At 50.7% G+C, this 13282-nt stretch overlaps 2 protein-coding genes across 3 annotated transcripts in view; both read right to left on the bottom strand.

Annotated features, from left to right (window-relative positions):
* Positions 1-8827, bottom strand: part of LSP1 (lymphocyte specific protein 1) — a 47280-nt gene extending 38453 nt beyond the window's left edge. The window contains exon 1 of the mRNA XM_033063759.1: positions 8681-8827. Coding sequence (XP_032919650.1) covers positions 8681-8760 — 80 coding nt within the window. The 5' untranslated portion in view covers positions 8761-8827. The remainder of the gene's footprint in view (positions 1-8680) is intronic.
* A 667-nt stretch (positions 8828-9494) lies between these two features.
* TNNI2 (troponin I2, fast skeletal type) lies at positions 9495-13282 on the bottom strand. 2 transcript variants are annotated; one of them, XM_033063043.1, is made up of 7 exons: positions 13249-13282; positions 13057-13063; positions 11276-11317; positions 10857-10985; positions 10387-10476; positions 10079-10255; positions 9495-9765 (listed from the first exon to the last, which is right to left on the bottom strand). In XM_033063043.1, exons 1-7 carry the CDS (start codon positions 13254-13256, stop codon positions 9667-9669), a joined length of 552 nt encoding a protein of 183 aa, XP_032918934.1. In that variant the 5' UTR covers positions 13257-13282; the 3' UTR covers positions 9495-9666. The 2 variants fall into 2 exon arrangements, with proteins under 2 accessions (XP_032918934.1, XP_032918935.1); XM_033063044.1 differs by lacking the exon at positions 13057-13063 and having other exon boundaries at positions 9525-9765; positions 13249-13277.

The following is a 13282-nucleotide window of genomic DNA, read 5'->3' as shown; positions in this document are numbered from 1 at the left end:
AATGGGTAGGAATGCAGTGGACACAGGAATAAAAGCAAAGAATTAATTCATCAGTTATTTTTTTGGCACAGTTTAAGCTAGGAAAACCACCATACATCTCTGCAGCAAAACACCACCCCACTAGAGGAACTTGAGCACCCAGGAGCACATTGTGTGACACTGGAGTTTCCCAAAGCTCTTCCCAGCAGCAGGGAAAGCAGAGAAGGTGAGATGCTGAGAGAGAGAAAGCGGCTCTGCCTCCATCACTGTGGGAAGGAGGGCTGGAGTCCCAGAGAGATAGGGCTGCGCCAGTTCCTGTTAATTACACAATCGTTCTGCTATGTAGCACTAGTTGCAAAATCAGTTGAAGGCTCACACATGGTCAAGGGAAAAAAAAAAAAAGAAAAAGGAAACAAAAATACCCTAGTCCTGGTAGTGAGGAAAAGCTCAAGCATTTCTCTCCAATACTGCTGGGCTGTCAACCACTGTCAGCATAAGCCCCAAAGCACAGTCACTGCAAGGGCCAGTCCTTTACAAGTGACAGCATTGCCAGCATGGTTTCCAGAGGTCCATGCCTGCATGGCACTGGTGAGATCCCTCCCTGAAAAGGTGTTCTCACAGGGACAGCCTCACATTCTCAGCAAGGACTAAGAGCCCTATCTCAGCTGGAGACCCAGCAGTTCCTGGGCAATGGAATAGATGGGGGAGTCTCTGGTTTTCCTTTGAAATGATGCATCTTTCTCTCTGCCATCCCAAAAGTCTCCCCCTATCCTAACATGCCACCAGCCTCTCCTCACCAGGCACATGTTCCACCATTTGCCCAGCTCCCCAGGAGCCCCAGCTCAGGGAAAAGGGCACACCATTGGTACATCAGCTGCACAGATGGGGTGTTTTACCGATGCCCTGAGGAGTAGGGTTTGCCCACCTCACCTTCACCCTGAATTCCCACTTAACTCAGTCCAGCTTACTCTGCCAGCACTCACTTTCAGGCAGCCAAATACAGAGACCAAGACATGCAAACAAGAGATAATCCTGAGGAAACAGCAGGACTAGCAGCCAAAAGCAGCACATTGTCTCCTTGCCACCAGAACAGCTCTTTACAAGCACCAAAGTGTGCTGCCAGGAGGGCAGGGCACCCCACCTCTGCAATTAGCTCAGGGTGCAGGGCAGGGAGTCCAGTCCCAGGGATACTCCCCAGCAAGCCTTCCTCTGTCCTGGCATGAGTCAGGAGAGGATATTCCCAGGCCAGTGCACGACCCCGTGGGTGTTCAGGGAGGGGGTGCAGTAGGCGGGAGCTGTCTTGGCTCAGAGTTGTTGCCAGGCTGACGTGCTCAGAGGAGCACCATGAAAAACATGTAAAACTGTGGGTCTAAACAGCCAACAAACACTGTGTCATACTAAGTCTGAAATATTTGGCATGGAATCAGTGATGACTTTCTTCCTCTGATATCCAAAGAGGCAGAAATGAGGGGGAATCAGAAGCTGGGTCTAGAGGGAGCATTCTTCTTCCTCTACCCCACCACCACCTCCCACCCTCACACAGAATGGAAAATGGACACTCCCTGGGGAACTTAAGGGGTACATCCATAAATCTAAAATCATTAGGTTTCATCATGAAGTTTGCTTCATTTATCAGTGAGAGGGGAAGATGCAAGTTTACAGGCCTTGTAAGAGAAGATGCTTCTGCTCCAGGGGTGATATACACAAGGACAAACAATGGATTTAAAAGACAGGGGAAGGAGAGAAGCACTAATGGGGCAGCCCAGCACAGTTAAAGGGGATTTGGGCCAAGATCTTGCACCAAGGGCTGGGCAAACAGCAAGAGACCACCTGAGCCACTGCAGTGAGCCACCATCCAGGTTTTCCAGAGCAGGGCCAAGGCCAAGTGACTGAACCAAGCCCTGGAGGAGTGCAGCTGGTCCAGCATGTCGAGCCAGCATCATTACTGATACTGTGCACTGCTATCTATATATTGTGTTAAATCAACAAAGCCATTGGGAAAGAGACAGGAAGACAAAACAATGGCTGCAGATAAGACACTCCCATCCCACACAGGAGGGTCATTGCAGGACACGAGGAGAACTATTGGCCCCGAGGAGGCAGGCTCCATCTCTCAGGGATGCTTGTCTACCACAAGGTCAAGAAGCAGGACAAAGGACCCCAGCCAGGATGGATAAGATATAGGCAGCTGCTGCCAAGAGTTTGTCTTCCCCCAGCAGACACTGTAGGAAAAAATCTGAAAAAGGCCTTTTTATAGCATCACATTGCTTCGTCATGAGTCTCTGCTCACCAAGGCTTGGAAAGCTGCTGAATGAATTTGAATTTTGAATGTCTATTTAAAATAAATGGAATGGTCTTTGCTTTGACTGGGTGGATTAGATGGACACTGGGCAGCTGAAGACACCTTCAGACATCTCCCACACTGGGTATAAGAGGTGCACAGCCTTCCTTCACCAGGTGGCATCTGTGTGACGTGTTTAGGCATGGCCCAAAGCAGTGCAGCACATTTTGTGGATGGGCCTGTAGGTGAGTTCCAGTGCATGAGCACAGCCCTGTGTCGAGCCATGCTGCTCAGCTGACCACACAGCTTCCAAGAAGTAAAATACAGCTTCTGCCCAATATAAACTTATTAGCTCATCTGCAGCTGGCTCCAGGCTCTGATGCAGCACTGTGTTGTGCAACACAAGCAGTTTTAGCAAGCATTAATCTCCGCTTTACACTGCCGAGCTGTGACTCCAGCTGGGGTCAGGGGAGACTAAACAGATAAGAAGGAACTCCCAAGCACCCTCTGACAATTCCTGCATCCCTCACTTCAAGTTGCTCCTTGTCCCAGGGAAAGGCATCTAATGTCAGCTTGCCCATATCCATTCATGCTTCCCTTGCTAAGCTGGGCAAAAGACAGGAGCTGGTTTGAAAGGGCTCAAAAAAGCACCATCATGTATTCAAAAAGCTTGAAGACACATGGCTCCATCAAGGGGGAAGATAGTCATTAATGTTCCAAAGTGAGGCCCCAAAAAAGAGGAGCCTTTCTGCACAAAGGGCAGCTAATGCTGTAGACAGGAAGATGGCAACTGGAATGGAGACGCAGCAGAAGAGACAAATGCCACCCCCAGGAAGAGGTTCCACCAGAGCAGGGGTGCACAGCCTGTCTATTACAGTAGTCTGTCCTGCAAGACAGCTCAGCTTGGGCACAGTGCTGTCAGCTGCTCTTATGGGAAGTTATGTGACAACTGCAAGGAGCCACTTATTTCAAGAGGAAATTATTATTGTCATCAGTTTTATTGGGAGAGAACCCTGCCCCTCCTAAATAGCTGGCAGCCGTGATTGTTTGGGGTCTGTCAATAGTTCAGAGTTTGTCAATGCTAATGACTCCAAAGCAAGCTTGCACTGGAAAGGAAACTGCTTCTGCAGCAGAAAAGCACAAGCATGCACAAGCACAGAAGAAGAGATCATATTTTCCAAGCTTTCTGGCAAGGACTAGATAAAAGGCACTGCACAAACTGTCTAGTCAGCTGCAGCAAGCAACAGATACCTAGAGCTGGGAGAGAGGCTTCCTTGGTAATGCAGAATGAATCCCTAACAAAAAAAAATCTGTTTTCAAAATGAGTGTGTAAGCAAAAAACCAAAGACTCCAGCTGATGCAAACTGGCAGAGCTTTCTCTATGGCAGGCAGAGGGATGGTGCTGACATACACTGGCAAAAGCATTTGAACCTACATGTCTGTGCAGTAGCAAGAGAAATCCAAATAAAGTGAGCTCCAGCTAATCTGAGTCTTGCACTTCTCCAATCAACAGCTTGCAGTTTGTCCCAAGTGTCCAGACCACTGGATGGAAGTCACCAATTAAGCCCATAGAAGCCCACTGACTGCCATTTCCATTCATTAATAAATCCAGCTGGCTTGCTCTGTATCTTCCTCTTTATCCATGTATTTCTTGGACAGTTACCAGATGCACCAGGCTGCTGGGAACTACCACTGCTCATGTGAGACAGGCTGAACCCAGTAGTTGCTGGATCTGACACTCCCATGTGTGACTGAAGATGGAGCTCTGCTGCCAGTCCCAGCAGCCCATCCCAGGAGGAACTTGTTTAAAGTAGCAAAAAACAGAAGATATTTTGTCCTGCCTTGCTGCAAGTTCTGCAGGGGATGGGGACTGCAGGAGTGGAGCCCCCAGAAAGCCACTGAGACCTGCCCGTGAGAAAGACAACTCTGAATGCTGAAACCTGGGATTAGGATGCTTCAAAGGCTGCCTCACACATCTGGTGTGTGTTAGGACGGATGCATTGGCAAGGAAAACATACATGGGCTCCAAGTGGGGCTGGTTAACCCACTCGTGACTGAGCCTCTGTGGAACATGTGGACAGGCTGAGGACTGAGACACCTGGCCAAGGCCTGGCAGCTGCCACACAGGTCCAATAGGAAACCAAACCCAGAGTGGGTAAGTTCTGCAGTCAGGGCATCCCTTCACTTTCCTAAACATCTCACCCTCAGCTGTCTGGCCTTGCAGTAGAGATAAGCTGACCTCTATCCCTGAGGCTACATAGCCACAGAACACCACCACGGTGACACCCTGACCTTGGCTGGGCACCGTGGGTGCTCCTCTAGTACTGATCATGCCAAATTCATGTCATGCAGCTGCTTTCCCAGAATGTGCAGCACCTCCTAGGACAGATTTTTTGACCCATACCAGATGGCCATGAACATGACCTGGGTAAAGAGGCTGAGCCCCTATCATCCACCCCTGTGTCTTCCTTTCATAGATGTACATCACCAAGGCTTCTCCTCATGAAGGGCTTTAGAACAGAACCACACCATGAAGATCCATTCCCCGTGCATTTGGCTTCAAAGGATGCCAAAGCATCCCCTCAGTAATCCCAAAGACTCAGCCTGATGAGGAGTTTATTGGACTCATTGGGAGAGCAGGAACTGCAGCTACAGGAGGTCCAAGCTGCTGTGCAAGCTGGGGGAGCAGAGCCCTCCCTCACCTGTTCCAGGTGGGCAGGCACCATCCCTCCCAGGCAGGTTTGCAAAGCGGGACTGTGCCAGGAGGGCAGCATGGGGAGGATGAAGTGAGAGCAACAAATCCTTGTGATGTTCCCTCTGAGCCCATGAGCAGCACTGCAGGTTTGTAGTCAGTCAGAGCCAGACTACACTCTCAGGAGCCTGGTGGTCATACCAATGCTTCCTGGAGCCTGAGCAACAACTTCACTTGGGCCAGCATTCCCACCCCCCCAAAGAAAAAGCTGTTCCCAACAAAACATGGCACTGATGAGGTTTCAGAGCACCTCCTAGCCAGGTGGTCTGTCCAGATGTGAATCAGTGTCCTGACAGAGGCAGCAGCCAGGCTGGATGAGTGCCTAGCTGGGAGCAAGCCCAGCTCTGAAGAGAGCACCAGGGCAGCAAGGAGTCAGCTCAGCCCCAGGCAGACCCCACAGTTGGGCATGAGGGTCACAGGGGTGATTAATGCAAAGGGGGATGCAGGCAGAGCATCAGTCAGGGCCGAATTAGCAAGGTCAGTGAGGGTCAGAGCAGAGGGGCCCAGGATCCCCAGGGCATGCCAAGATTAAGCACTTCCTTGCTGCACAGCCAGCCCTTCCAGTTATCACAGGGTTTTCAGATTTGGGGAAAAGCCCTAAACCCTCTGAAGTAAGTTCACCTTACAAAATCCAGGGGCAAGGGATTCCCACAGGCTTCAGAGCCAGACTTCACACCAAGAGTTTAAAAAAAGCCAGCCTTCCAGCCAGCAGAGAGTTTTCTGTGTTTTAAAAAGAAAAGTGCAATTCAGATGAAGGCTGCTGGGCAATCCCCTGCTTTAACACACACCCTTCCAAACCCATAGCTTTACATAGCAAACTAAGCTTGGAGGCAAGGCAAGCCAGGCTTAATTTATTTTTTTTCCCCAAGGAGAAAAGGACAGTGAAGGCACCTGATACCTCCTATAATTAGAGACAGTTCTTTATCCATAATGCCACTGCCAGAGCACCTATATCCCATTTGGAAACCAGAAGTATAACCCAGCTTCATTAAATAATCCATCTGGTCCTCCCCTGTTAATTTCCCTACTATTTTTCCACTTTAATGAGCCCAGCTGGGTCAAACTGTGACCAGTTACTCCTGAGCAGGGATCAGCCATCCCTCCATTCTACCCCAAGGAATCTGGTGTAGTGAGGGGTCCAAAATCTCTCCAAGTATCAGTTTTCCCAAACAACCTCCTTCCAACCATGGGTATACTTAGCAACAGCAGTCATTTCAGCAAAGACCCTTGAGACTCCTCTAAGGATCTGGAGAATTCAAGACAGCTGGGGAGGGACATGGCAAAGGAAAGCCTGGGGCTTGCTGGCACAGCAGAGCCTCTCCCCAGGCAGTGACCATACATGGGCTGCCTGTCCTGCAGCTCTTGGGGAGGGAAGCCCCAGGAGGATGGGGAGAATTTGGGAAAAGACAATCTGCCTCCCAAGTGCAGATATCCTGCAGAGCACAGCCCAAGGGATGTGGCCATGGGTGTAGGAACTAAGGGCAGGAGTCACCTGAAGCCTCCAGAGCTTTACAGAGAGCTCTAACAGACCCTGTGCATACTGGGCTCCCAACCTCTCCCCATCAAGGCAGGATAAGCCAAGCTGCCACCTCTCCAGAGCTCCCCCCAGCTTCTGCTTCTTCGGGAAGGCTCACAGCACAGCAGCTTCCCATGTAACAATTCCAGTTCATGGAAGAGAGGATAACCCCAGTCTGGTTTAAGCGATGTTACACCAGCATCAGAAGGACTTTGCCAGTATGTCCCAACTTGTATGAGGAAACAGAATAGGCTATGTTCAAATTAATATTTCTAGGACATTTCCTAATGCATGCTGCTATATACATTGGACCCAGTTAAATAGACAAGGTTCGTTGTCTATGGAAACACAGCACTGATATTTTTCTCCTGACATCTCCCACTGTGCATTACACCCAGGAGCCTTGGGATTTACTTTCCTGGCAGCTCCATCACAAGATTGGTTGCTCTGACATCCATCATGTTTTAGGTTGTCCTTAGAGCCTTGTCCTGCCTCCATCCATACATGGCTCAGCCTGGAAAGAGCTTTTTCATCAAGGAGAGGAGATCAGGGTGATAAGCTAGCAGCAGGGTGAGGAAAGGTAGACCCAAACAGCAAGTAAACACTTCCTTCCTCCATTTTGGGAGTGGAAACCACCAGAGTCTAGCAAGCATTTAAGCAGCACAAGGAAAATCAAGAGAAGTTTAGAGCTGCATGTGAAACTATTATACAGATTGTAAGGGAAAGTATTTCTTCATATTTTTAAAACAAAGAGGAAGTGATTTCTGCTCGCTATTTTTGCCATCAATTTTCATATTTCATTAAGATTCTAGAACACAGCTAGAGAGGAAAGGATGTGCCACCCTGCTGTCAGTGTTCACACTCTTTTTAAACAAGGGTCTGTGTGCTACAGAACAGGCTCCTCCAGACAGCCTTTTATTGAGCTGAAACTCCAGCAGGAAACAGAAAAGGGAACAAGCTGACCCAGCCCTGCCAGCAGACCCCACCGGTGGCCCTGCATCCACCCAAGTACCTGCACTTCCTGCAGCAAGAGGGGAGCAGGAAGGTTTTTGCCTTGGGCCACACACAGCACCTGCTCCTTGCTGCTGCAAGGTGAGCTGAGCCTGGCAGAAGCACAGCCAGGCAGGAACAATGCTGGGAATCACATCGATCCCAAAGCTGAGGAAACCCCTGTGCTCCCCCAGCAGCCAAGGCTTCCCTTTTGTCTCAGCAGCAAGACATGTACAGAGCCTTCCAGCACCTTTTGAAGCTTCCAGTCAAATCTTCAGCCAAGGCTAATTGCTGTCAGGTGTCAGCCGAAGCACTTACTGCAACCACTGATGACAGGAGATGACACACCTTTCTCCTCTCATTGTCACTCAAGGGTTCTTTTTCCTGTCAACATTAGCTGTGCTGGCTCTCAGAAGCCTTGGGGAGAAATGCTAATGCAAGCTTTGAAGCTGGAGGTGAAAAATCAGGTAACCTCCTAAGCTCCCTGGATGCGCATCCTGAATCCAGTCCAAATCTGAGTACTTCTGGGTGATGCACTTTGGCCGAGCTTATCTGTCTGCCCCCACCACAGACGGATGTGGTCTCTGCTACTGATCTGTCTTCTTTTAGCCCTCATGGACAGCTGTCTGTATTCAAGTGAAGAGACCCCAAATTTTACAGTCTCTGCTGATAAAGCAGTAAAGCAGAGCAGAGGCACAGGCAGATATATAACTTTACAGCAGCCAGCCTGAAACATTGCCAAGTTAATTTAGCTGGAGACGTAGGGGATGCAGCAAGAAATCAGATGTGCCCAGCAAGGAGAGGAGGCAGCTGATCTCCACATTAGAGAGGTCTTCGAAATGGGGCTGATTTCAGCCACAGAGCAGCTCCAGGTCACCAGACTTTTCACTCAAGCTTGCCTGCTTCTGGAGCTGGGGTTTCCCACTCAATCAACCTCTTCCCAAGGGCTTTGAAGTTCAAAGAGGATGAGACCTTTAGGAAATCTAAATCTCCTCCTAGGTGGAGAAGTTCTCAAAAGCCTGATAGAACATCTGACCTACTCCAGTCTCGTGGGTCACCATTGTTCTGGCTGCACATTCTCCTTTCCCACCATGCCCTCCCAGCTTTCCAGCTTCCCAGTATCCTGGGACTGGAAGGCAGCTGTGGTGTCCCCAAGCCTCACCTCTCGTTCTCCTCAGGGGATTCATCTCCCACTTGGCTCACTCCTTCTGCACCCTCCTGGCACCCTTCCGAGTCTGACATCTTCTCCCCTGGCAGGCACGGCAGCCCCACAGACAGCTCCAGCACCAGGGTGCTGCCACTGTTTCGCTTTTCCTGTGCTCAGCAGAAGTGAGCTGTGCCGGAAACTTCATGGGCTGAGGGTTTGGGGGGATGGGAGAGGGCAGAAGGAAGGTGAGTTTGGGGGTTTGCTTTGTTCTGTTTTGTTTTTAAAACCATTGAGACTGATTTAAGATTTTACTTGTCGGCAGCTAGAAATTTGGAAGTACGGGGCTAGCCCAAAAGGAAAGTGGGCAGCATGGACATCCCCACCACGGCAAGGAGTGACCCACTGCCCTCCAGCTCTCCAGGCCACTCTGGTGACAGCCATCATCTCTAAAACCACAGTACCCTACACTATACCAGTCCCAGGGTGCTGCTGCAGGTGCTGACTTTGCACCTCTCAACCCACTGGAGCCAAAGGGTCTGTTTGTGCCCTGCAGATGCCACCCCGCTCCCCACTTCTCAGCTCTTCCCCTCAGCTTCCTGCTGATGCCATCATGGGCTGAAGTTCTGCAACACCTCCTGGGGCTTGGATTGTTATCTCTTTGTCTCTTCACCACTGGGGAAGGGCATGAGCATCTGCAGCTTTGGACAGGGACCAACAGCAGAGAGCTTCCCCATCTCCTCAGCACAGCCCCTGCCAAAGCCTCCCCATCCCCACCAGGACTGCCACAGTGAGGCAATCCCTGCTGGCACCATGGCATGAGTCAGGGTCTGGCCACCCAGGCAGGCAACACCCACCTCTCCCACCAAAGCTTTATTTACATCACTGCTGCCATGACGCAGCTCTTGGCAAAACTAGAGAGAAATGGCACCCAGTCAGTGCCCCTGAGCCCGGCGGGGCAGCGGGGACAGCGGGAGAGGGGGACAGGTGTGGAGACAAGGTGCTTAGGACTCGCCAGCCTCAAACATCTTCTTTCTGCCCTCCATGCCAGACTTCTCCTCGATGTTCTTCCTCCAGTCACCGACATCACGGAGATCCTTCTCCTGGGGAGGGATGGTTGTGTTGGTGTGAATGGTGCTGGGGTAAGAACCCACCTGGCCCAGGCCCCACACCAGCCCACCCATGGAAACCCCCATGGCAGCTAGAGGAACGCAGTCCCACCCATGCTATACATCTTTTGGAACTGCACCCTCCTGTTTCAACATCATGGGGGCCAGAGAGGGAAATACTGAGCAGGAAAAAGAAAGACATTATGGAGAAAGTGTCATTCTCAACCCTGTCTATCATACAGGGAGGTATGAGCCCTGAAGGGTGGGGGCAACTCCTGTTAGCGAAAAAAGGAAGAGGGAAGGTTACCTTCTCAGTGTCCTCCTTCTTCACTTGCTTCAGGTTGGCTCGGAGGTCCATGCAGACCTTGTGCTTGGAGCCCAGCAGGGCGCGCAGCATGGCGTCAGCGGACATGCGCACCCTGCGCAGCGGCGGCCGCTTGAACTTGCCACGCAGGTCAAAGAGTTTCTGGCTCAAGTCTTCCAGCTGGGGGGGATGAAATGAGGGGGGTGGAGAGACAGCAGGGCATGGGTTTCGTGAGATGGACCCAAGCAGTGCAGGGAGGCATGAGGAAGGGCTGCAGCCTTCCCTGAAGGATGGCTCCAGGGGAAACTCACCTCCTTGGTAGTCTTCTGCAACTTCACCTCTGTGTCATACCTCTCCTCATCCACTGACTCTATCTTGGCATGAAGCTTTTTGCACAGCTCCTGGTAAGAAAGCAAAGAGGGATGTTGACTGCTAGGATTCACACACAATTCCTCTCTCCTGACCACTCTGGCTCTGAAAGCCCTCAGCCCAGAGGACTAGATGGGATTGAGGCGAAGAGGGGCTTTTCAGCCAGCTCCTAATCTCTATGCTACTGGCTGTACGCAAGTGCTGCCTCAACACATCATTAAAAGCACATCTTTCCTGACAGCCAGACCCCTTTTTTTTGCAGAGAGACCCCACTTGCCTCTCAAGCCAGCTGCATGTTCACCTGGCTCTAGGGTAACACAAGTGAGGAGAAGGCCAGTCTAGATCCATCAGGCTGACTGATGGAGTCAAATATTTTCTGCTCCTGCACTGAAAGGGTTAAAGAAGCCTGTACCTGAAGTTCCTGCATGGATCCTGGGAGTGACAGAGGAGGGCAATGTTCTGCCAGGTAGTTTTGCTTTTCCACTTCTTTAGCAGCTGCTTCTTTTTCTATTTCAGTGACAGCAAGCTGGAGCATAGCACTCTGGAAGGCAGCAGCAGAAGGGTCAGTGCAGGGTGGAAGCAAGGACAGAGGGTGGGGGGGTCATCGGGGCAGTGGGAATCCTGGTGAAGAGGCAGCCTGGGGAGTTCCCATCAATACCACCATTTCCAAGCAAGGGATATGATGGAGACCCAGTAAGGAGTGGGGTGGAAGCCCCCTACATTGTGCATCGTGGCCTGTTCTAGTAGGGAGAGTGCCGGGAGCTGGCTGGCTGGGGATGGGAGATGGGAAGGTCGGGACACACATCACACAGCCACGGCAGTGCCACCTACCTTCAGGTGCTGCCGACGGGCAGTGGCTGCCCTCCTCTTTTTCTGCAAGTGGAAGAAACAAGAGAAAAGAAGATTATCAGTGCCCATTTCCCTTTAAATTGCCCTTCCCCGTGCAGTGCCACAGTCCACCAAGGAGCTGCAGCCCTGCCAGGGAGATGGCTCCATCTTGACATACAGTTGGTCCCCAAACCAGCAGCACTCAAGGGAGAGGCTCCCTGCTGAACCCAGCTTTGCCAATCTCAGGTAGCTAAAACCTAGAAAGTCCCTCAGGACAATATAACAAGGGTGATGAACTTGAAAATACATGTATAAAATATGGCTGCAGACTCAGCTTCTTGGGACTTCTAGCCTTTTCTCTAATTTCCTCTTTACTCAGATGTGTTTTACTTTGTGCTCAAGCTAATGACCCCCATGTCCCTGGGCACCCAGGAGCTGTGGGATGTCTTTCTGAGCAGTCCAGGGCACTCCGGTGACAAGGACAGCCAGGCAGGTGAAAACATGAAGGCTGTGTAATTTCTTGGAGCTGAAAAGACCCAGCACAAGTGATGCTGAAGCAGGTTCATCACAGCTGGAGGACAGACATGACCACAGGCTGCCCTTCTGTCCTTGTCATGCTGGACCAGCAGCAACAGAACTCCTACATAAAATTTTAAAAAACCCACAACTTCTGCATTTCAGCTGTTTACTGAGCATTTCACCCAGAATACTGGGCATGGCTGAGTTGGGCTGGCCCAGGAGAAACACATCTGATATGCTGAGGGGCGGGGAGTAGAAAGCAGCGCTTGGGTGTGGGTCTGTGCTGCGTAGAGGAGGAAGTGGATAAGGATGTGCAGAGTGAAATGTAACAAAAACTGATATGTCTTACATGTGTCAATGGTGCCAAGGCCCTCCTGACAGGGCTGGAGGGCTCTGCAGAAAAAAGGCACCCAGCTCAGAGATGCAGCACACTACTAACCATCAGATAACCAGATCCCTTGAGGGCTGTTAGTCCAGGGCTTGTTCTCCATCTGAAAACTGGTACCTTAGCAAAGAGTGTCCTCCCATCTTTTTCTGGGAGGTCTGGGTTTGATGGGGAGTAGAAGAATGTGTTGGATATCAAAACCATTTTGTGGCATTTCTAGGTGTCCCTGACATCCTCTTTTCTCTTAGTGAGAACAAACTGGAGCTTGTGGTGTTTCAGACATATGGGGAGATGCCAAGCAGAAATGAAGGATGGAGCAATTTGCTAAGAGGAAATGTGGAGTGACAAAGCCACGAACAATCCTCCCACACCTTCCCCTGCGTTTCTCCAGACACCCCCAACCCCACCTGGCTCTGCCAGAAGCCAAGGAAAACTTGCTAAGAATGCAACCTCCACCCTGCTCACACTCCCCGGGATCTAGGTCTCCTTGGATTGCCTTTGAGAAGGGGTTTGTCAGTGCTCAGTGGGTGGAAAATGAAGGGCTGGATGTGGGGAAGGAGGAGAGGATGCTCGGCCAAGGGCGGGATGGTGGATGGATGATGGAGGAGAGGCGGCTCTGGACCGCTGCCTTCCCAGCACCATCTCGTGGCCAGCTGGGGAACCATTCCCACTCCAAGCTAGGGGACAAAAAAAATCTTTCAATAGGGATTTTTCTTCTCCTTCATGTGTTTACCAGTAGGAGTCAGCAAAAAAATAACCATGAGCCATTCTTCACACACACACACAGCCCCAGTAGCTGATTTTCCTAGGGAGGAATGATGAAGCCAAGGCTGCTGCCATAAACATTGCTAAAGGAAAAACCCCAGCAAAACACACTTACCTCTTCACTGTTCAGGAAAAGCAGATGGACAAGGAAAGGAAGGAAGAGAAGGGGGAAAGAGGAAAAAAAGGCAGTTAGTTAGCATCCTAACTGGAAACAAGCAGAAGAATCTTAACAAGCATAGAAGTTGGCGGTTGAATAAAAGTCTTTAAATGCCAACAATATATTAGAGACAGAAAAATGGGAACTTACTCAGACATCTTGGTTTAGATGGTTGTGAGCCTGA

This window comes from Catharus ustulatus, chromosome 6 (genome assembly GCF_009819885.2).
Source record: "Catharus ustulatus isolate bCatUst1 chromosome 6, bCatUst1.pri.v2, whole genome shotgun sequence".
Lineage (NCBI taxonomy): Eukaryota > Metazoa > Chordata > Aves > Passeriformes > Turdidae > Catharus > Catharus ustulatus.
This window is presented reverse-complemented; position numbering and strand designations above follow the sequence as displayed.